The sequence below is a fragment of the Wasmannia auropunctata genome, unplaced genomic scaffold (genome assembly GCF_000956235.1).
Source record: "Wasmannia auropunctata unplaced genomic scaffold, wasmannia.A_1.0 LD336043.1, whole genome shotgun sequence".
Taxonomy (NCBI): domain Eukaryota; kingdom Metazoa; phylum Arthropoda; class Insecta; order Hymenoptera; family Formicidae; genus Wasmannia; species Wasmannia auropunctata.
Window position 1 is genome coordinate 223,107 of NW_012026847.1, and position 22,955 is coordinate 246,061.

Here is a 22,955-nt window from a genome sequence, read left to right on the forward strand (position 1 = left end):
TCAAATCAGTCGTAGTAACTTAGCAGCATCAAACATTTAATTTTTCACAGTTGGCAGGCCTAGGTAGTGAACGGTACCTCGACGTGAAAAGGGGGCGTGGTTTCGAAGTTTTGAGCTCACCATGTAATGTTTCCACCATGGTCGCGAGTGTTCGGAAAGGAAAGAGAGAAAGAGAGAGAGAGCAAGAGAGCGAGCTGCGTGCGGCGTAGTGCGTAAACATGTGTGCATTCTAGGAAGATGAAAAGACTCAGCGAGACACGCGACGTCGCTCCGTTTTCTCGCCGCGAATCATCTCTCTGAGGAGGCTCTCGCGAGCGTTTCAATTCACGCGCGTAGACGATCTTGTATTATAAAGACCCCGACACGTCAACAACACACATATATCACCGCACGTCGGTCCTCTTTTGCGCGCGTGTGCCAGTGGCGCATGCTGTCTCGGGAGCGTGCTCGCCGTTCCCGCGCGGCCCGCGCCTATGCGTCTCCATTCGTCGCGCGCTGGTCTACGTAGTGGGGGCAGTGGTGGTGGGGGAACGGCGGCAGCGGTGCGGTGACGGCTGAGGCGGTAGTGGCGGGGGGGAGGGGACGCGGGAGACAACTTAGGAGAGCGCGGGGGAGGGGGGAGGTTTCGTGCGCCACGAGCGTGAGAGTAAGGTTAGCTTGTGTGTGCGCGCGCGCGTCGCGCTCTCGCTTTCTCTCTCTCTCTCTCGCCCTTTCCCTCGTACACGCGCGCGCTCCGATCCTCACGGCGCTCGCTCGCGACGTACGACGGCGGAGCAGCGGCTCCGTCTCGCTTGCACTCGTCCCCTCATCTCTCGCGCGCGCGCGCGCGCGGGGCCGTCGCGCTTTCCGTGTCTCGTGCGCGCCTGTTCGCTCGCTCGCTCGCTCGCTCGCTCGCGCTCGTTCTCGCGCTCGCTCGCGTTCGCACTCGCTCGCTCGTACTCGCTCGCTCGTACTCGCCCGCCCGCTCGCCCGCCCGCCCCGTCCCGTCGGCTGGCGCGCGCGCGCGCGCGTTAACGGAATTCGCGATCGAGCACGCAGGGACCACCGACTAATGTTTAAATGGACGCATCGTCCATTATCACCCAAGTGTCGCGGGATGACGAGTTAGGTGCGTTCAACAACGAGAAAGGTGCGTATCGCGTAAATGGATCCGCGCTCCATCCCCGTCCTCCCCCCCGCGGCCTGGCTCTCCGCCGCCAGATGCTGCGCCGGGATTTCATTCCCCTGCTGTGCACCTGTTACGGTACCTCCGCGTTCGCGTTTCTCTCCTCGCCCTGTCGTTTGCCTAACTTCATCCTCCTCGTCACGTCTCATCGCCTATCGTTCTCCGTACGCGAGCAACTTCTCTCGCGTGTCTCCCCGTGCTTAACGTTCCCCGGTCCCTCCCTCCCCCCTTTCCCGCTGTTACTCCCTCATCCGTATTGCCATCCCTTTCGGTGTCCCCGTCAGTCAGGGTTTTGCCTAATGTCATTCTGCGTCGCGCAGCCTCCGAGCGATGTCACGAATTTCCTTATTTTCTTACGCTCATGCCATGCCCTTTAACCTTTCACGCGCTCGTTCATGAAAGGCGCTCTCTAAGGGCAAGCCGTAAAGAAGACAGCAAAAAAAAAAGCGCGCTATAAAAGGTTAAATGCAGCACGTTACTTCCCTGATTGTACATATGCGCAAGATGCAATTGCTTATTTTGACGTAGACGTAACTTTTCGGTTTGACAATGTCACCAATTGAGCTTTTATAAGGTGGAGTCTAAATATCTAGTCTGACATCGGTATGCTTTTTTGTCGGTGAAACTTGAGAAAATATGTCAACGTATATATATATGTATATATATATATGTGTGTGTGTGTGTGTGTACAGAAAAAGACATTGTAGAAATATGTATGTATCTTTTTAACAAGTCAGTCTATAAAAATTTAACGTTGCGTCACTTTCTAAAACTTAACTCACAAGTATTAACAAGTTTCACCAACTTATTTGTCCCAATGTATATTCCATACGTGCAACAAGCGCGAGATGTAGCAGCATCTGGTCAAAAGTTTGTTCAGAATATATGTGACTTCAGTATAATTTACATTATGCGAACCTAAATTTTTCTCGCAATCCAATTTTTCTAATATTCGTAACAATGTCAATTGATATATGTGATGTAATTGATTGTCATATCTTCTTTCTCTACTGCAGCCCAGTTACCTCGAGAGAATGAAGCAGCCAACAATACTTCGTCGAGTGGCAAGAAGCCGAGGGGACGTGGGCTCTTGCGCTCGCTGCTCTGCTGCTTCGGAAGAGGCCGTGGCGGCAGTTCAAAGAGCTCCAAGGCGAGTTCTTTGCAGGGCGATGGCCGTGGCTCGCCACCGCCCGGCACCGGATCCCCGAGATTCCTCCTTCCACCAGTTAGGCACCAAGATATGCACAAAAAGTGCATGGTAATCGACTTGGACGAGACCCTGGTGCATAGTTCTTTCAAACCGATCAACAATGCGGACTTTGTTGTTCCTGTAGAGATTGACGGAACGGTACATCAAGTGTACGTCTTAAAGAGGCCTTATGTGGACGAGTTTTTGCAGAGAATGGGTGAATTATATGAATGTGTATTGTTCACTGCAAGTTTGGCTAAGGTAAGTTTATAAATGTAAAGAAATAGTAAAAAGAAAAAGAAATAATAATTGTGCTCCTAATAAATGAAAGTTTTTAATTGGATTATTTCATAATCAGTGTAATTAAGAATGTTCTTGCGATAATTGATTGTCTGTATAACGTTTCATTATTCGTTTATATAATATTTAGTTTGTCATAAATTTATTAGCCAAAGATATAATCATAGGTGCAATAGATTTAAAACATTCTATATAGTATATAAATTGTATTATTCGATTATTCATATTGTTGTATATCCTACACAAAAATTATCTTGTTAGATGAAGAATTAATTTGTCTTTAGAGATAATCATTATTAGAAAATAGCTTTGCTATAAAAATTTTCTTAATAGCATTTGTTAAAACAAAAATTCATAGAGCTCACTTATAATGAGACTTTAAAACAAAAAAATAAAAGATTTTAGAAATCATTTAATTAACATTTATAACATTTTACAGTATGCAGACCCAGTGGCAGATCTGTTAGATCGATGGGGTGTATTTAGAGCGCGGTTATTTAGAGAATCCTGTGTGTTCCACAGAGGAAACTATGTTAAGGATTTGAACAAATTAGGTCGGGATTTGCAGCAGATAATTATTGTAGATAATAGTCCTGCCAGTTACATTTTCCATCCAGATAATGCGGTAAGTTATCTATGATGATATGTATAAAAGATTAATTTATTACGGTGTTAAATGAAATTTAATTATGTATCGTTGCTTTTATCTTCGTAATCGAATTAAATGTGACATTAAATGAGATACTGAGGCACCATGAGCTTTGGATGATCAATAATAAGGATGATGTAAATTCTTTTGCAGGTTCCAGTGGCATCTTGGTTCGATGACATGACGGACTCCGAGCTACTGGATCTAATTCCTTTCTTTGAGAAGCTCAGCAATGTGGAAAACATCTACACGGTGTTGTGTAATAGCAATCATCCTTACAATCAGATACCTGCGCACGCGGTGCAGAGCAATCAGAGCCTGCCGACTTCAATTTCGATGGCTGCTTCCTAGCCCCACCTGAATCCTGGCAACACAGCCAGTCTTGTCGCTCAATGCACCTTCCGGAGGATTCTGAGGGGACTGCTCCATGTGACCCACTCGCTATGTGGCGAAGGACCTCGAAGTGCCCCCCCTCGTTGATCTTTGGAAAAAACCGCTCCGATCAGCGGAGCCAAATGTCTTATATCTCGAAAGCGCATCATTTAAGTCGACATAGTCAGAGCTGCTGATATCCTTCTTCCTGGTGAGCAACGCAACGAAGACTGAGTCAGCTTCGAAGCGCGAGTGTTCTTCCATTTTGCACCAAGCGTCAAAAACGACGAACTATATCGACCCTGTCCCCATGGGCAGACTGAAAATACTGTCTGTACTCGACAAAAGAGCATAGTGAAGGATGGAACCAGGAATCTCCGTTAAGCAGAAACTGCTTATTACAGAAAAGTTGATCGCCAGAGAAGAGAGCGATGAGTGATTGCCCGTGGTGATTGTATATTGGAAAAATGTAAAGTTATAGGAATAAAAAGGAAAGAACGAAAGTACGAAGAGAGGAAAGAGAAGAGAGATTGCTCCGAGTCGTTTGATGGGCCATGCTGTTGTTGCCGTGTAGTTTTTCTATTCGAGCCAAGACACTGCAAACTTTGTTTACTTAGATTCGGCTACAGAGAAGACATCAATGCTCCGATTACGTTTATGAATGCTTCTGACCCAACTTACAGAACACGTTGGAAAAAAAAAGGAGTGTAACAGTAGCAGGTAGAATTTGAAATATATATATTTTTTATTTGTTAAAAATTTAAAATCGAAAATATTATTTTAACTGTTATTTTAATTTTTTAAAATAAAGTTAAAAAATCCAAAGTATTTTAAAATTTAGTACCGAGATATAGCTTTTAAAATGCGTGGATATAAAAATCAAGACACCAATCTCAAAGATTCACAAATACTAATATCTACAAACATTTAAGAAAAATAAAATGTTAAATATAATCTAGGATTATAAAATTTTTAAGAAATACCACACAAAATTAGAAATTGGAAAATTTGTTATAAAAAAATTAAAATGTTTTATGTCTTGTTCCTTCAACTGATTAAGAAGCTTTGAAAAAGCTTTAAATAAATTTGATCTCAATAAAATCCAACAAATTTTTTTTAAAAATATTTTGAGAATATAATTAAGAGGCTCAAGTTTATAAGAATAGATTGTCAACAGTAGAATACTATTCGCTTTACACTGCCGACGAGTAGGAGTACCAATTTTCCGCGTATTTTATTAAATTTTCATTTTTTCATAGAGTCTTTTATAAAGAGTTTCATAAATCGCTTGATTAAAAATGTGATTTCTTTAACGTCTTTTACTCCACGGAAATCGATATTTTAACAAGATGTTATTGTAAAATCTATACATCGATGAAATTATTTAATCGCCATTATTTAATATATCACTAATATTTGTAAAGCATCCACTAAAATCATGGCTTTTGAAAAATATGTACAAATTAAGCATTTTATTAATGTTACATATGAGTATTGCATCAAGTATTTCCTGCTGCTGGTACACACCTTTTATAGAACGCTCTGCATGTGGCATTTAAAACGGTGACATTGAAATTTTACAGGGTACGTACTATTATTTTTTATCAACATTGAGAAATATCTATGAATATTTCCATTTTTATTTTTACCAGTTTATTATTAAATAAATTATTGTACTTTTTTCCGATATATATTTATTGGAATAAAATATTTTAATTGTATCTTTGAATATATTAATTTTTTGCTATTATCCAGCAGCAAATAGTTTTTTTTATATTTACCAAAAAGAGAATTTAATAATAAAAATTACGGAATTTTTGAGAATTAATTAAATTTATTGAGAAATTATATTGAGAATATTAATTAATTGATTTGCAGAAAGCTTAAAGAGTTTACATCAATACATTTTTTTACTGAGAGAAAAGAAGAGAGGATTAATTAATCGAGAATAATCATAAACCACATATTGTTGCCAATATTGATAAACTGAAAGCTGGGCCAATGCATATCATTATTTCCCTCCAAACTATGAAGTACGTCATATATATTGGAATATTCGTTTTTTTTGGAGCAAAAAGATGACAATTGATTTAGCAATTTGGAATTAAATGAATTTTCGTAAGAATTATAATTCAGGCATTTTTGTTATTATGAATTTGAATGTGTATATAACCAATTGAATATATATATATATATATATATATATATATATATGTATGTATATATATGTGTATTTGTATATTTATTTTAACATATAATATATTCAATATATTTTCAATACATATTATTTAATATACAAATATATATACGTGTGTATGTACATGCATGCGCGCGCATATGCACACATTGCATATGTATTCATACAAAATGAACATTTGTTACTTAAATATTAAATAATTTCGTAATTTTTTAAAATAATGAACTTGCTACTCTTACTTCCATCTTACTACTAACAACTGCCAATTTGAATTATCAGACATATGACTGCCAATCTGCGCGAAATATATCAGGGAAGTTAAAGGAATTGGATAAAGAAAAAAATTCACGTCGTAATATTGAATTTTAATCTTACATTAATCTTCTGCATTCTGTTAAAAAAGAACATTAATATTCTGATTAGCATTCCTTTCTAAATTTTATAATTCATTTTAACTCTTATTTCGGAAACAAACTGTATTATATGTAGGAAAAAGATGTTTTAAAATATTTTTACGAATTTAACAATTTGCAATTTTCTTGCTCCAATGAAACGAATTGCACGATGATGTCATTAACAAATTAGAATAATTTAGATAGTAGCCCATGTGAAGGGCATAGATAAGCAGCAGTATATCCTTACGCGTATGTGCATATACTTACTAATGCGTAATTCGTAAACAATCACAGCTGCTTGATCGAACATAATGTACAAAATGCATTGTACTATCATAATCAATTCAAATTGTTATTCGTGCTTTTACTTCTGTTAATATTATTATTATTATTATTGTATTAATAATAATTATTGTAAGTATCGACACTGATGTCGTCACTCAAGTGCAAAAAAAGTTAAAAATGTTCTGCATCTTGCTGCTGTGAAATGGCGCTTGGACTGACTAATCAAAAAATATTTCCCCAAATCACAATTCTAGTTAAAATAGCAAATTTTTTAAACTCTTGCATTGGAATGACGGCATTATTATCGATATACATTCAATGAGTATATTGATTATCAATATCAGCTTATAACAAACTCGGCTGCGTCTGCTGTTTTATTTTTTTCTCCTTCGTTTGAATACAGGGTGGATCGAAAATCGAAGATATACATAATAAATTATTAACTGATAAAAAAGTAATATGAGCTTCGATATGAGCAATTCGGATGCGAAGACGAAAATTTTTAATTGATATAAAATTGTAAGGATTTATTTTTCTCAGAATTATGGACTACATATTTAAAAACAATATTGATATGACTGAAAATCATGTTATTTTTAATCTTTGAAAATAGACCTAGGGCGCGTTTCATTTAACGCTCGCAACGCTCTTGGAATTATTTCATCTTTGTTGTTTATCAAATGTTAAACAAGTATTGCGACCGTTAAATAGGATGCAGCCCTAATAGATCTGAGATATACATGAAAAAGAATGATAAACTTGATTTACTCGTATATGATTGTATGATTAATGAGAAAATTTATATATTAGAGATTATTTGTATATGTGAAACTATGCTTTGAAAAAAAAATCAAAGCTATCTGTACAAGATATTTTTTTTTATCAGAAAATAAGTCTTCCTCCAACTGCGCGCAACTGCAACAGGATTTTTGGACTACCCTGTATTTTTGGAATATTATTAATTTCTATCGATTTAATGATAGCTCTGAGATATCCGATCGTTCGGATTATCATTTTTACTTAAAGTAAGGAAGAGAATTAACGACGAGATTTTTGATGTGGCTTCCAATTCTTCCATCCTTCTGTACTTAGTAAGTGTGCCGATGTTTCTTGTAAACGTTATTATGCGCGAACGCGTATCGTAATATTTAGCTTTGTAATAACGCCCATCAAAACGACTCCGTTACGATCGTCATACCATCTGTTCCGGGACAAATCTGTGCACGATCCAAGGATCCGAGAATCCATAGATCTAAGTATCCAAAAAGTTGAACATTAGAGGAACATTACAAAATCCATGGATTTCTCTGTCCAGCAGAGAATGAGTCGACGAGAACAGGATCGAAATCGATTATTCTAAAATTCGAGACTGTAAGGATGTAAAAGTCCATGAATCCTATCAATATATATTTAAGCGTGCAATGATCCAACACTGTGTTTTGTGATACTTAAAAAAAAATTCACGTTAGCGTAGTAATCTATGATCTAGAAACTAAGGATCGTGGATGGGACGATTAAAAAAGAATTCTATCTTTAAGATATCAGAAGGATTGAAAGCTGTCAAAAAATCAGGAATCGTAAATAAATCAGCTGTAAAGAAATCAAAAATGTGTCTAGGGGCGTTCGGAGATCTAAGAATTATAGGGTTGAAAGATTAAGCAGTTTATGAATTGGTCGGGCTAGAATTCCAAAGAATTAAAGATCCAAGGATTTGAAGCTATGTAGAATCTAGGAATTCACGGATGCACAGATGCATAGATCAAAATTATCACAAACGCAAAGAAGAATCTAAGGATTCAAGGATCTTGAAGCATTTTAGCTACAGCACAGCATTATTATTACGTTATTGCGTATGAAAAGTCCATTTTTACTTTTTATCGATACGATCTCGAGGAGTTTGGCGAGAAGTTAGAAAGATATAGATTATATTATTAATAAGATAAAATGCAATCGGAAACAAAGCTACGCAAGAAATATGTACAGTTTATACAAGGCCGTGCAATTCAAGTGTCCATTTTATTTATTTATTTTGCAAGAGATACATATATACGCTGGAGGTCTTTTTATATTTGCGGATTTAAAAATCTGACGTTTCGTACGCAAACACGTGATATCTCGATATAGTTGAAGCAAGGAGAAACGCAAGTGAGATAGCGTTGCCAATAATGTTCTCCCTCTTGAAATCGCAATCATGATTTCGGACCGCCTTGCTACGCATAATGAAGCGACAAATGTATAAAAAAAGTTTTATATACATATATAAAACTTTTTTCTGTAATATGTCTATATGTATGATGTGTGTATATATGTATATAGTGTGGTTTAAGTATGTACACTCATTATTTTTTTAAATAGTTACAAAAAATTTTTTGAATAATATTATTTTGTTTAAGGAGATTTATATAATGACTTAAAAGTTTAAATTATTTTGTTTTAACTTTTTTTTAATGAGTTATTTTGTTTTTTAGAACTAAAAACACCCCAAGACAATATCTTATGAACGACTATTGAAAATCACACTTTATTGAATTTGCCATAAGATATGTTACAAACTGTAATACAAATATATATATATATATATATATAAAATTAATAAAAATAATTAAAATGTAATAAAAAATATATATATATATATATATTATATAGTTTTTTAATTTTAATTCTATTATTGCATAAAAAAAATTGTTAAATTAAAAATATTTTAAAAATTTTGCTTAAGTCATTATTAAGATTTAAAAATTTGTATAACCATTATTTAAAAAAAATAATTGATTGAGTATACACACTTATTCAAGCATATAATACATATATACACATCTAAAAAAACGGCAGAAGCAGAAAATATGCGCGCGCGCACGCGCGTGTGTGTATATGTGTGTATGAGATGAGTGTATGTTTGTATGTATCGTGTGTATGTGCATGTGTGTAAAAAGAAAAGAAAAAAAAATAATAGCGTTCGAGGCTTTCGCCGAGCGACGGCCGCCGTGCCGCGAATTCAAGTTGAGCCGAGACTTTTTATATACACAGAGTTCCGAGGAAATTTCTTAACAAAAGGAAAACGCGAAATAAAAAGAGGAAGATGAGCGAGGACGCGCGGCTTTTGCGCGCCGTATAAAATTAGGAACAATTGTATTATTATTATCATTATTGCGCGAATTGTATAAAGATTTCTTTTTTTCTTCATGATTTATTGTTAACCCGTTGAAGGCCCGCGTCGCCTTTCATCGCAATAAAGTAGCATGGTCCTGTGTTCACATTGATGGCGCTTTGGCACGAAATGCGGCTATCTGATTATATCCCCAGAATAGAATCTTGCGATTATATATGTACATGCGTCTATATATGTATATATATATATATCCCTCCTCCTCTCCCTCCTCCACCGAAATGGAAATAAAACTCGCAGAATCGGATAGTCGCGTTGGGATCAGCGGCGCCGAACCGCAATGTGAATATAGGCTTTTCGAAACCACTGGCACGTATTCTCGTTGCGCAATTAGCGCTAAATGTGGTTGGCCACGCTTCAGCCTCCGTTATACACGTGGGATCGCGACCATTGTTATCGGGCAATTAGAGAAATTATAACGTAGAGTTTTAGCGAGCGGTCGATATATTCGGCGATTATTATTTCCGCGATCGCGGATTTGCGAACCCAGGCTTGCTTGCAAAGAAAGAGTTGTTATTCGCACCGCACATCTAGCGCTAAATGCGACTGGTCCAGGATCCACGATCGCGTCGATTGTGATCTTTGTATCACCGCAGTTAAGGTGATACGACAGCGGTTTACGTTTTGTGACTTTAGAAGGAGATCTATCGAAACAATCTTACAAAAGCATGTACAATCATGAAAGAAGAGACTTAGAATAGTGTCGAAAGCCTTATTATTTTTGAAAAACATTTTTATTTTTTTACCCTTCATTGTAAAATTACGGAAAAACCAGTTGGACGAAAGTTTTTTTTATAGCTGATTAACGTACGGCATTTATTAGTTTGACGAATAATAAATATATAGAATAATATATAGATTTGACATTAATATTTGGAATATTTTATTTTATATTAAATAAATTATACCTTGTTTTACTTGTTAACATATAAATACAGTTACAAATTAATGGCCAGGACGAGTTTGAGGCGCGGTTCTGAGACAAATCGAATTTTGTAGTACAAATAATTATATCGGATTAATTTATACAAATAAATTCTATCAAGTATAATTACTTGTACATAAATATACAAATAATTATAGAAGTAATTTCCAAGTCAAGTATAAATATTGGAGCATAATTATTTGTACAGCTATAAACTTTGATTAATCGATAGGATTGGTCAATCAATTTGTAACTTTTTTTATGACTATAGAATTTGCTTGAATAAGCAGAAAAAGTTAATATTATTGCATCAATGACTCTTCGAACGAGAATATCATCTTACCGAGAAACTTCTAGTTTCCAAAATCTTATAAAATCCTATAAAAAGTATCCTAAATTAATATAATAAAATAGTAGGCCACACTATGTATCATTCAATCTGATAAAAAGTATCTCTCATTCATTTGATCTTGTAATTTTTGATTTTATCTTTTAAATCTTTTGCCCTTCAGATCGTCATGATTTTATGTGCTTTTATAAGAGCATAGGTCATCACAGGGGAATTCTATGAAAGATTCCCTTGTCTCTCTGACGTCATCAAACTATATACATAGCCGAGAATCGATTATTATACCGCTTTAAAGTTCAGGATCAATTGACCACATTTAGCACTAAACGCAGCGTTAACCTTAGAATACTAATCTTACTTTTAAGGCATTAATACTAATCATACGTTAAATTTACGTATGTTGAGATTTTTCCTAAAAAAAAAAATACCAAAATGAGAAAAATAAACTTTTATTATAAATAAACCATGCTATTTTAATGGGTAAAGAAAACAAAAAAGAAAGAAAAGAAAAACTGCTAAACTTAAATGCTATTTTTTTATTATGTATTATTAGTATTCTATGATTAAATGGAAGTGTAAAGTGCAAGGATTACTCCTCGATGGATGGGAGTCGACACTATTTGCGGAAATAAGTACACTTGATATAAATGAAACAATTAAAGGTAACGTGACGAAAAAGAAAAGTAAAACTTGCAAAAAGTGATTATTTTTTCATAATTTTTATGACCTTGAACGGGTTAAAGATTTTAACATGAGTGAGAGTAGACAGCAAGGAGCACACATATGAATATAAAATTAATGCCTTGATTTGTAAATAAAACTTCATTACTTCCATTAAATGCTGTTTTTATTGCGTATTTTTTTTCTGTTAGACACATCCTATTGTTCATCTTGTATTTTGTTACCAACTTCTTGAGAAAACTCAAATCTTAATTAAAAGTATATTACACTTAACATATACAATTAAAAAATATATATATATATATATGCGATTTCATGTACATAGATATTTGTTATTACATATATTTATATAATAAAAATTGTTATTTTTTTTTAGATACCAGAACTTATAAAGTAAATTGGCAGTAATGTAGCAAATTTAAAAACTGATATATATCCTATATATTATACAATTTTTAATAAAAATCATAGCTTGTTGCGCCACAGATTATATGTTTATATATAAAATGTAAATTAATGTTATGTCTGACATATACAAAATGTATACAGAACTATTGCACTATATCCCCGTATCGTTCATAGATGTCAAATTTTGGAAGATATTTTGAACCGAAAAGACATTTCCACTAGCTTTTCGGCTTTTCGATCATAAAGTTATATTAAAAAATAGTTATAGCGATTATGTCAACTTGCAATTGACAAAAGAGTAGCTTTGGTAGATCCTACAAGTAGCTTATAATGCAACAAATTAAAAATACTTTTTTTTATGTCAGATAAGGCACTATAAGCGCAACTGAATATTGATTAATCTTGAAAGAGTCACACAAAAGAGCCCAGTGTTGTGTTTACGCTGGTGGGACCCTCTTAGGATTCAGATCGTACATACGTCGCATCCGCTTTTTCAATTCTTGCGGAAACTTATCATAACATTTCTTGCACGCGGGTTTTAGATCAAACTCGAAGAATTTTGTCTTCTGATTCATCTTCTGGTCACAGAATGCGCACGCAAAGTGATGGACGCACCATGCTTTGTTCAACGCCGTAAAGACTAAAAGACAAATATTAAATAAAATTAAACAAATATCAATTAAAAAAAGTCAATGCTCGCAGAAAAGATTTATACAATTTTTCGCTTCTGACATTATAGATCAATATGATTACAGTGAAACTTTATAGATTTTAAGAATCTTAAGGAATCTTAAGAATTGCAGTTCGTTACATAAGCTAAAGAAGAAAAACGTTAGTTTAAGAATCAAAAAGAATGAAAAAAGCAAAAATTTGAGAAAACAAAATGGATTGTCTGAATTAATTACATCATTAATATATATTTGGTACGTACCATCTCCAGAGATAACCTGATTACAGACAAAGCAGAGATTCCCAAACAATTGATGATAATGAATCTCGCAATAAGCGAGACCTTTTTTCTCGTAATGGCGATGACCGAGGAAAGGCTTCTCGCATTTAGCACATACGAAATGCTCCACATGCCAATGCTTGCCGAGCGCCGTTACCACGCGTTCTTCGATGGGACGCCGGCAGGCGCCACAAATCGGAATACCCATTTTATCGTGGCACCGCAAACAATATAGCTCGTTCTACGTAACATAAAATAAATTCTTATTAAAACTGAATGGTCATCAGATGATTGTAAAAACGTCTTTGTACATACATATAGTTTCTCACATTTGAAAGTAGAAAACAAATATTCGTTATTTTATAAATCATCTAAAACTGTTAAAATATTTACTGTTTAAGTAAAATATTACCATTTAAAACGTTATATTTCGTTCACAATGACGTGTGAAAGCATTTATATTTTCTTTTAGAAACACTAATTTCTTATAAGATCTGTGTCTTAAATAATGACATCTCTGATTCGTATTGTAAAAAGTTAGTTGAAAAAGTCATAATCTTACCATTTCATTGGCAGCATAACCAGGTCGAGATCGGACTTCTCTGGCTTCGGAATTTAGTTCCACACCGCAAGTTGTGCAATTGAAGTGGTATGGGTGATACAGTTCACCGCGGAATCGTAAAGGTTTGTCATCTATTACTCCGCTGGAAAATTTTCAAAACAATATTAATTAAAATATTCAGACAAATGTTCTTCCATTACGTAAATTATAAGTTTTTTACATTCTTTAGACTTTTTTTTTTTTTAAATTTATCTTCATTAAGAAACTGTGAGTGAGAATCTAATTTTTCAGCATAAAATAAAAAAAAAATCGCTTAAGCTTCATTTCAAGCATTGTAGTAATTAAACATTTGGATTTCAATGCATACTATTTATGCTACCAAGCATACATCTTTCATTTGCAATAATAAAAACATACTGGCATTGATGACATATATGTTTTCCAAGTACACCAGCTTTCACATTGGCATTGCACGTGTGGCATAAGGCTCTGCCTTGGCACTTGATGAAACCTGCATCCGCTAATTCACCATTACACTCTTCGCAGCGGAAGCATTGCGGATGCCAGTTCGAATTCATTGCCTTAATCACGCGGCCAATAACGAACTCGCCTATTATAAGATGATAGTTAAATTACGTTAAAATGTTACCTCATATTCGATTAGAATTAACACTAATACTTAAACGCAATTAACAGAATTTAACTTACCACACTTGCCACAGCATGGTGCAAACAGAACATGAAAGTCATGCTCGCAGTACTTGTATCCCTCAAATTCGTAGAAGATCCCATCTGGAAACGGTCGGAAGCATTGTGCGCACCTATCAAAATGATATTAACTCATGTAAGTCTAAAATTCATAAAATAATAAATTATTATAGCTATTTTTTTTTACAGAAAATAGTGAAAAAAAAACAGTTTGGAGAGTATATCTTGTAAAAAAAAACTTCTCCAAGAGTGTTATGGAATTTGTGAAAATTGAATCCGATAGAAAACGGTACGTAGAATAGCACATGTACGCAAAATTGCTAAAATTAAATACTTAATTATTTCGTAACCCAAGTCTTAAATAATAGTGACGAATGAAGTAAATGAAATTACAAATTGTGTAGTAAAATGGCAAATAAATTAAACACTATTCCATAAAAGAAAACTATTTAAAAATATCTAGGCTTATTTATATTATTTATACTAACACAGTGTAAAAAGAATATATACATTTTGCTAATAAAATAAATATTAATAAAAGATCAAAAACTTGGTATGGTTCAATAATATACATTTTCAGATTTCGCCATAGGCAGTTATTTTTATAAAAGAAATTACTTCGAATTATTCAAAGTTACAATTATTAATGTAATGTTGTAAAAACTGCATTTAATAGTTTTCAAAAATACCTCGATTACGTGAATTCAGATAATCATCGTTCTGAAAATATATCACTAAGCATATAACTGAATCATGAAATTAGCTGAATTTTTTTATATTATATCTATTTATATAAATTCATTATTCTTTCTTCGTATTAATGTGCTAAATAAAAATGATGGGTTTTTTCTGCAGTATAGTATTTAATTTATTTTTGTTTAACAAGTTATTACGCTATATATTCTGTTTTTGCAACTTCCCATAAGCAAATCCTACCCGAAGTACGATAACAAATTAGTAAAATTGCTCAGATATTGCAATTAATACATATGCACGGATTCGGTATCATCTATATGTTTGCATTGGATCTTGCTAGAGTCTGCCTATATAATCTGACAGCAGATTGTCGGCAGAAATTGCAGAATAGAATATGTTTACCTTATTCCGTAAACATTAAAATGGAATTGTTACATCCGGCACTTAATAATTTCCCATTTGCGCCGCCCGTTATAATTGTAACTAAAAACACGAACGGTAAAGTCTAAAAAGCCAAGAATGTTTGCGGACACATCAGCGTGTCCAAAAAGAAATTACGTAGTGCATAAGTAAAAACATTTGATTAAACATTTCATATTAGCGAAATTACAAGATTTAATAAATTTGGTGAAATTTACACAACATAGCATTGCTCGATTATGTGTAGACGGAGAGCGATTCTAAAAACAGCTCGGAAGCTTGCACAATGGAATTCCATGGAATTAGAAATAGTGTACCTATAGTGAAGAACAGGTGAAAAAAATAATCAACTTAGATTGCTAATTGCTTTGCTCCCTTTAATTAGAATGCACGTGATTGGAAAATGAGAACGAGAACAAAATACATTAGATGCATACAAGTTTCATGTTAATGTATTTTATTAATTTAAAAGTCAGTATATGGATGTATATTTAGATGTCAGTATATGGATTATTGCACTATTTTCCTGTGAAATTCAGCTTTTCTTTCTCGTTTGTCACCAAACTATTAGTATGTATACAGATCAAGAAGCCCTCAGGATTCTGTCATTCTGTCTTAGGAAATTGTTTGCACCATGTATTTTGATAATTTACTTGTATTTAGCTGCAAGTTCGTGTTTTCGTTTTCAGATTTAATCACCATGATTTCCTTCAGATTTTGATTCTATGAGACTATTTTGATCGCAGGCCCTCAATTGTGTATCTTGGAATAAGGTGAAAATTACAAAAGTGAGTAAATTCACTAGAATATTTTTAATCTCATTAGCCAATATCTAGTAAATTTGCTCGTTTTTGTAATTTCACCTCGTTTAAGATACACAACCGACCCTCTTGTGTATCTCACAAAATCTGATTATACCTCCCAAATAAAACAAACCCTTCCCTTTTCCTTTTTTTTCTTTTATCAAATCAAACATCGCTTATATATTTTTTCACTTATTCCCTCCCCTCAGGACATAACATATGCATCATTAAAATGATTACGGATGACTGCAGATTCTACTCAGTTTCTGCAATCAATGTGCCATTATGTTCTATTAGCAGATTCTGTTATATTTCTACTGGCATTCTATCAACAAAATTTCTATAGCAGACACTTTCAAAATCTGCTCTTGACAAACTTGGCTATCCAGGCCACTTGTCATCCTGTACATACTTACACAAAACATTGCGGATGCCACAATTCACCGTTTGAATTAACAATTTTCTCATGCGCGACGAAACCTTCTCGGCACCGGGAACAAAACATGTGATCCAACGACATCTCTGTAACCCTGTATGTAACAAATGTTAAAAATGTTTATGGTAAATTAACCATTAAATAATAGAAGTGTGTTATAAATACATCATAATATTAATTCCACAAATTTAAATAGTTATTCGGTTATCGTGTCAATTATGTACATACATTTTCTTTGTCTTCTATCAAGAAATAGAAGAGTGTTATAAATACATCATAATATTAATTCAACAAATTTGAACAGTTATTAGGTTAACGCATCAATTATGTACATTGTCTTTTATCAAGAAAACAGAAGAGACAGATTTCTATTAATGTTTATGCAAAGAAATTAACATTTCTCAAGGAGATGATGCTTACCCTGGCATATTTTAACGAAAGAGAACAATTACGTTTTGTCGTCGACAAACACTCTCAGCTACCTCTTCTTTCTACTCGGCTGCGCTCAATTTGCTTTACACGACGATTTCTGTTATTGGAACATTATGAAAAAATGCGTTAAAACAAATAATAAAGGAAAAAATATATAAATATTGCGAATTTAATATACACTTGTTAGGTTTTTTTTTTTTTTTATTATTGCACTGGAATTTCATTACTTATTTCAAGTGTAGAGAATTTACATTAGTTTAACTGTAAAAAAAAAACAAATCCAATATTCCAATTCTCATTAGAATTTTGCATAAATTATTTATTTCAATCTCATTCTCACTCTCTCTCTTCTGGTAACGTATTTTTGTTTCCCGTGGACATTTATTTCTCTCTATATCTTATCTCATTTTATTAGCCATCTTTTTACTTTGCTCTATTTATCAACTTTTATAACGTATTTTGTTTAAACATTTATCTTTATATAATAAAACATAAGATTTTGGAACTCCATACTCCTGAACCATACTCATAAAATAACAATCACTGCTCGACTACAATTTTTCAATTGTTCAATCAATCAACTGTTAATTTAAGAGTTGAAATTCGTGAAAAACGTAAACATTAAATAAATTAAATAAACGAGTAATACAACGGCAATGAAGCACTATATACCTATACTATTGTCACGTAACTGACACATCCGTATTCCTGTCAGATCTTAAACAGAGACAGCCAATCCGATCTTAGCGAACGTGGCATGACCTTTTATGAAAACGAATGCAGATTTTACGATGGCCACGGCTCGTTTTACGCCACACCCCTGCCCTGCACGCAAAAGTAAGCGCGGATAAATGACGACGACACGATGATGTCAGCGCACAAATTTGGAATCATCAAGGCAGTTTTTCAGCACAGATCCCGACGATTTCTATTATTGAAATTATTAAAAATACGTCAAAACAAATAAACAAAGGAGATATATAAATATTGCGAATTTAATTTACATACGCTTGTTTAGATTTGTTTCTTATTGTTGCACTGGAACTTCGATAGAGGTTACGGAATTGGAACTCACATAAGACCGTATTCATAACAGTCGAAAGAGAATAATCGATTATGATCGATTGGTCAATTTCTTACGGCTTTGCTTACTATCTATTGTGTTTCGGGACTTAGGCCTGTGTAGCCATTTGATTGGCTACACAGTTCCCGGTCCGCGAACTTGGACCGATTTTTAGTATTGTGGACAAGACAGTTGAAAAATTGAAAAGTAGAAAAATTTTTCAAGTAGAAATTATTTTTTTCGCTAGAATTGATTTACATTCAAATTTTAATGCACATATCATTTGAAAAAAAGAATGCATTCGTTTATGCAGTTACTACCACAGATACCTATATCATTTTATCCTTCTTGTTCACCGAATGTTGACCGAAGACGTCCAAAGATAAAATAAAATCTGCGACATTGACTGCTATAAAAAAGTGCATTCTTTTTTCAAATGTTATTGTATTCATCATCAAATGATATTGTATTATTTTAATAGATGATATTGTATTTTGTATTTTATATTGATATATTGTATTTTCAAATGATATTGTATATATTTTAACCCATTAACATTTCAATGTAAATCAATTCTACACGAAAAAAAAAAAAATTTTTGTTTACTTAAAAAATTTTTTCTACTTTTTGCGATACGGAATTTTACATATAGTTTGCGTTCTTATAAATCCAGAATATTACTAATTTAATGTTTTACGCCAAGAATTGCAGATTTTATTACATTTTTTAATCTTCCGTCTATTTATCATTGTTGCACTAACCTGCACTAACCTCAGATGATGCATTGATGACTGATTATATTTCCGTACGCAGAGAGCAGATATATCTCATAATGTCGTTTTCGCTTAAAAGAACATTCAGTATACATACACTTTCCGCATTGGAACAAAAAGTTTAGTAACATAAAACAAAGCCCGTATGACATGAGGCAAGGGTATATTTGTGATTTTGCGTTTGAAGTGCTTTGATGGTAATTGAGATATGCAGAACCTAACCAAGTGTCCGAAACGATATTACATGGCACCAAGCCGGATATTCAATTTCCCACCCAAAAGCATTTATTTTTCAAATAAAAAGCCCATTTTCAACGTTAGCCCATTTAAACACTTGAGTTATGCGCACAATAATGGAGCTCACAGGTTATCTCTTCCCATGACTTATCACGTGAGTATCAACATGCTCTATGATCTTTTGCTCCAATTTTATATTTCTATCTTTACTTTTCATATTTTTTTAGTTAATCGATTTTCTGTTTAACAATAAGCAAATTGCATGCAGTACGACAATAGACTGGCAGCAGATTTGCTCAGATAATGCGATATCTGGTATCATCTGTGTCTCCGCAATAAACTCGTATTTTGCCGGCACTTCCTGCCGATATAATTTCACAGCAGGTTGTCCATCGAAACTGAACAGAATCCATTATTTTGCAGTCGTTTAAATGATATATTTTACTTGAAAATATTTTGTTTTTTCTGCTGAAAATCTGTTGTGAGATTACATCACAGCAGAACTGCTGACGGAACACAAAGCTTAATGGAGATGCAATCGGTGCCGATGTCTGCTACAATATTCTACTTGAGTGTATTGCTAATATTTTATTGGATTTTATTTCTAGGCTTACAAGAAGATTCGTAAAGAATTTCATGCTGTACAATCGGCGTTATTGTGCAGTGGGAAGTTTAGCTTTTCTCCGAGATTTGACAATGTCAGATATTTTAACACCACATGCAGCAACGCCAATGAACAATCACCAAAGAAATCAGGCCCGGAAAATCCGGACAAGAAGCCTGACGAAAACGAGCACATGAAATCAGTTCTTACTAAGCTCTCCATGTGGTTTATGTTATTATACTTTATCCTAATTGCGCTGAAACACCAGATAGCAATGTCAAATTCGTCAGAAGTAAGTTTTTTATTAATTTGCCATTATTTACCCGTAAGGATTGTTAAAGAAGTATAAAGTATTACTGTCAGGATATTACTACGTTACTTTAAATAGCCTGCAGCTTCAGTCTCCTGGAATGAATTTGTATACGACATGCTGAGTAAAGGGGAAGTCGAAGCGATTATTATAAATCCTACTATTGAGCATGTTATAATTGTGCTGCACGACGGCGCCATTATTAAAGGTAGAAGAAGCATGTACAAGAGATATCACATGTCTGTTCCAAGTATTGAAAATTTCGAAGAGAAACTGAGGAAGGTGGAAAAAAAGCTTGGCATAAAAGCTGGTGAGTAAATCGCCATTGTAAAGTATTGACAAGCAATGAGCACCATTCACAATTCTTTCACAGCCAAATTTACAATCTTCGAAATATTAAATCTTTGTCTCTCTGAAATATCTTAGGTCAAGAAGTACAAGTGATTTATGAAAGGAAGATCGAATACATAGCGAGTATCGTTAAATTTGCACTTTTTGCGTTGGTAGCCGTTATTGCTTTTAATTTTGTGAGAAAACGTTTCTCCTTCAAACCTTTCGAGATCATCTCGCAGATGAAGCAGGCGAAATTTACTCTAGTCGAACCGTTAATGGGAAAGGGTAAAGGTGTACATTTTACGGATGTAGCTGGATTGAAGGAGGCTAAAATAGAAGTGATGGAATTTGTCGATTATCTAAAAAACCCAGAACGGTACAAGATGTTAGGCGCAAAAATACCGCAAGGCAAGTATGCTCAAATATATCGCACTTATAAATATGTATATAAATATAAGATTATTCTAATGCCATAAAATTGGATATTCTAAAAATATAATCCTATTTTCAGGCGTTTTACTCTTGGGACCTCCTGGGTGCGGTAAAACGTTACTGGCTAAAGCTGTGGCGACTGAAGCGAGCGTTCCTTTCCTGTCTATGAACGGTTCCGAGTTTATCGAGGTATTCGGCGGTTTAGGTGCTGCTCGAGTCAGAGATTTATTCAAAGAGGCTAAAAAGAGGTTTGTATATTGCTTTTTAAATTTATTTTTTAAATGTTATTTCAATCTAATATTTGCGCTTCAACTTTCCATAGAGCGCCAAGTATTATATACATCGATGAAATTGATGCGATTGGCAAAAAACGTTCAGAGAGCTCACTCGGAGTCGGCGATCGAGAGTCAGAACGAACGTTAAATCAACTTTTAGTGGAAATGGACGGGATGATAGCGAAAGAAAATGTTATTATACTGGCCTCGACAAATAGGGCAGACGTATTGGATAAAGCGTTACTGAGACCGGGCAGATTCGATCGGCACATTTTAATCGATCTTCCCACGTTAGAGGAGAGGCAGCAAATCTTCGAAACTCATCTCAAAAAGATATCTCTACAAGACAAACCTTCGAAATACTCGGGATACCTGGCTTATCTTACACCCGGTTTTAGTGGTATCGTATTTATCTATAAAAAAAAGAGCAACCTTTTACACACATTTTTTATTATTAAACAACTATTGCATAAACAACTATTGTTTTCAGGTGCTGACATAGCAAATGTTTGCAACGAAGCCGCGTTGCATGCTGCGAGGGATAAGAAGAAACAAGTAAACAGCAGCGACCTTACATACGCGATCGACAGAACGATTGGCGGTTTGACAAAGAGAAATAATCCGTTGACACCGTCCACGAAACGCGTCGTCGCCTACCACGAGGCCGGTCATGCACTGGTAGGATGGTTGTTAGAGCATACCGATGCCCTGCTCAAAGTAACGATAGTGCCACGAACCAACTTGAAACTGGGATTTGCGCAATACACTCAATCCGATCAGAAGCTCTATAGTAAGGAGCAGCTTTTTGAACGGATGTGTATGACGTTAGGTGGTCGAGTCGCGGAACACGTGACGTTCGATAAAATCTCGACGGGCGCCGAAAATGATTTGAAATCGGTAACAAAAACGGCGTATCTTCAGGTTCAACAATTCGGAATGAGTCCAGCTGTGGGTTTACTTTCTTTCGACGAAGAACATACCAGCACGGTACGAATTAATATTTCCGCGAGCTCTTCCTGATCATTGTACACTTGAGAGCATCATGTCTAATTTCTTTTTTTTTTTTAGAAAAATAAAAAACTGTACAGTAAAAGGTTAGCCAATTTAATGGACTCCGAAGTAAGAAGAATAATAGGGGAAGCGTACGAGCGAACTCGCAAGTTGCTTTTGGACAACAAAGATAAATTAGATACGGTATATATTTCCTTGCACACATACACTTAGGATTACAATTAAACGATACAAAAACAATGTGAATTTGCATATAAAATATAAAATATTTTTATCGAGCATAGCTTGCGGAAGCTCTAATGAAGAAGGAAACATTGTCGTATGACGATGTAGAAAAATTAATTGGACCGCCGCCTTATGGAAAGAAGCGACTTGTGGAACCAGCAGAATTTGAAAATTCTGGTCCAGCTAGAGAATCCCCATCGGTAGACAGAGAACCAGCAGAGTGAGGAAATTAAACATTTTTTTAGATTTAAAAACAGCAACAGAACATTTAATATTCTGTATAAAGACTAGTATGATAAAATATATTGAATATATTAAAAGATTTTTTGGTAAATTTGATAAAATACCTTTTTTATGTTTTATGTATATATATAATATATATATTTTTTTAAATGTATCGTGCATCGTTTCATTGCTATGCTTCACAATCAAATTTAAGTAGCGGTAAGAATTAAAAACACGGAAATGGAAGAACTATATTTTTATTTCTATATTTAGGTAGAAATAAAGTTTTGCTACAACGTATTTGGTGGAAAATATGGGAAATGTAGATTTAAAAAACTATTAAATCTAGAATCCCTCGTGGTCATTAGTACTTCATTATT

The 22,955-nt window shown here is 34.5% G+C and overlaps 3 protein-coding genes across 6 annotated transcripts; 2 read left to right on the plus strand and 1 right to left on the minus strand.

The window, feature by feature from the left end:
- The first annotated feature begins 1,001 nt into the window (after positions 1 to 1,001).
- On the plus strand, positions 1,002 to 4,437 carry LOC105451818 (carboxy-terminal domain RNA polymerase II polypeptide A small phosphatase 1). The gene is made up of 4 exons (XM_011692507.1): positions 1,002 to 1,129; positions 2,182 to 2,615; positions 3,094 to 3,279; positions 3,457 to 4,437. Exons 1-4 carry the CDS (start codon positions 1,060 to 1,062, stop codon positions 3,652 to 3,654), a joined length of 888 nt encoding a protein of 295 aa, XP_011690809.1. The 5' UTR covers positions 1,002 to 1,059; the 3' UTR covers positions 3,655 to 4,437.
- A 7,384-nt stretch (positions 4,438 to 11,821) lies between these two features.
- Positions 11,822 to 18,198, minus strand: LOC105451819 (LIM and senescent cell antigen-like-containing domain protein 1). 4 transcript variants are annotated; one of them, XM_011692509.1, is made up of 9 exons: positions 18,096 to 18,198; positions 17,760 to 18,015; positions 17,076 to 17,184; positions 16,636 to 16,749; positions 14,301 to 14,413; positions 14,010 to 14,202; positions 13,593 to 13,734; positions 13,013 to 13,271; positions 11,822 to 12,721 (listed from the first exon to the last, which is right to left on the minus strand). In XM_011692509.1, exons 3-9 carry the CDS (start codon positions 17,081 to 17,083, stop codon positions 12,519 to 12,521), a joined length of 1,032 nt encoding a protein of 343 aa, XP_011690811.1. In that variant the 5' UTR covers positions 17,084 to 17,184; positions 17,760 to 18,015; positions 18,096 to 18,198; the 3' UTR covers positions 11,822 to 12,518. The 4 variants fall into 4 exon arrangements, with proteins under 4 accessions (XP_011690811.1, XP_011690814.1, XP_011690813.1 ...); XM_011692512.1 differs by having other exon boundaries at positions 17,614 to 18,015; XM_011692511.1 differs by having other exon boundaries at positions 17,601 to 18,015.
- A 702-nt stretch (positions 18,199 to 18,900) lies between these two features.
- On the plus strand, positions 18,901 to 22,672 carry LOC105451820 (paraplegin). Its single transcript, XM_011692513.1, has 9 exons — positions 18,901 to 19,314; positions 19,769 to 20,056; positions 20,153 to 20,384; positions 20,501 to 20,815; positions 20,919 to 21,087; positions 21,162 to 21,514; positions 21,605 to 22,101; positions 22,183 to 22,308; positions 22,410 to 22,672. The coding sequence occupies exons 1-9, from the start codon at positions 19,132 to 19,134 to the stop codon at positions 22,572 to 22,574; spliced, it is 2,328 nt and encodes a 775-aa protein (XP_011690815.1). The 5' UTR covers positions 18,901 to 19,131; the 3' UTR covers positions 22,575 to 22,672.
- The last annotated feature ends 283 nt before the right edge of the window (positions 22,673 to 22,955 follow it).

Bases quoted from the DNA above. Each gene is read 5' to 3' on its own strand.
- LOC105451818 (XM_011692507.1), top strand. From the start codon at position 1,060: ATGGACGCATCGTCCATTATCACCCAAGTGTCGCGGGATGACGAGTTA. The intron at 1,130-2,181 runs GTGCGTATCGCG...TCTCTACTGCAG, and splicing joins TGCGTTCAACAACGAGAAAG to CCCAGTTACCTCGAGAGAAT. The intron at 2,616-3,093 runs GTAAGTTTATAA...AACATTTTACAG, and splicing joins TCACTGCAAGTTTGGCTAAG to TATGCAGACCCAGTGGCAGA.
- LOC105451819 (XM_011692509.1), bottom strand. The intron at 14,414-16,635 runs GTAAGTATGTAC...TCATTTTGATAG, and splicing joins TGGCATCCGCAATGTTTTGT to GTGCGCACAATGCTTCCGAC. The intron at 12,722-13,012 runs GTACGTACCAAA...TTTGTCTTTTAG, and splicing joins TCAGGTTATCTCTGGAGATG to TCTTTACGGCGTTGAACAAA.
- LOC105451820 (XM_011692513.1), top strand. From the start codon at position 19,132: ATGCAGAACCTAACCAAGTGTCCGAAACGATATTACATGGCACCAAGC. The intron at 20,816-20,918 runs GCAAGTATGCTC...TCCTATTTTCAG, and splicing joins AGGCGCAAAAATACCGCAAG to GCGTTTTACTCTTGGGACCT. The intron at 21,515-21,604 runs GTATCGTATTTA...TATTGTTTTCAG, and splicing joins TCTTACACCCGGTTTTAGTG to GTGCTGACATAGCAAATGTT.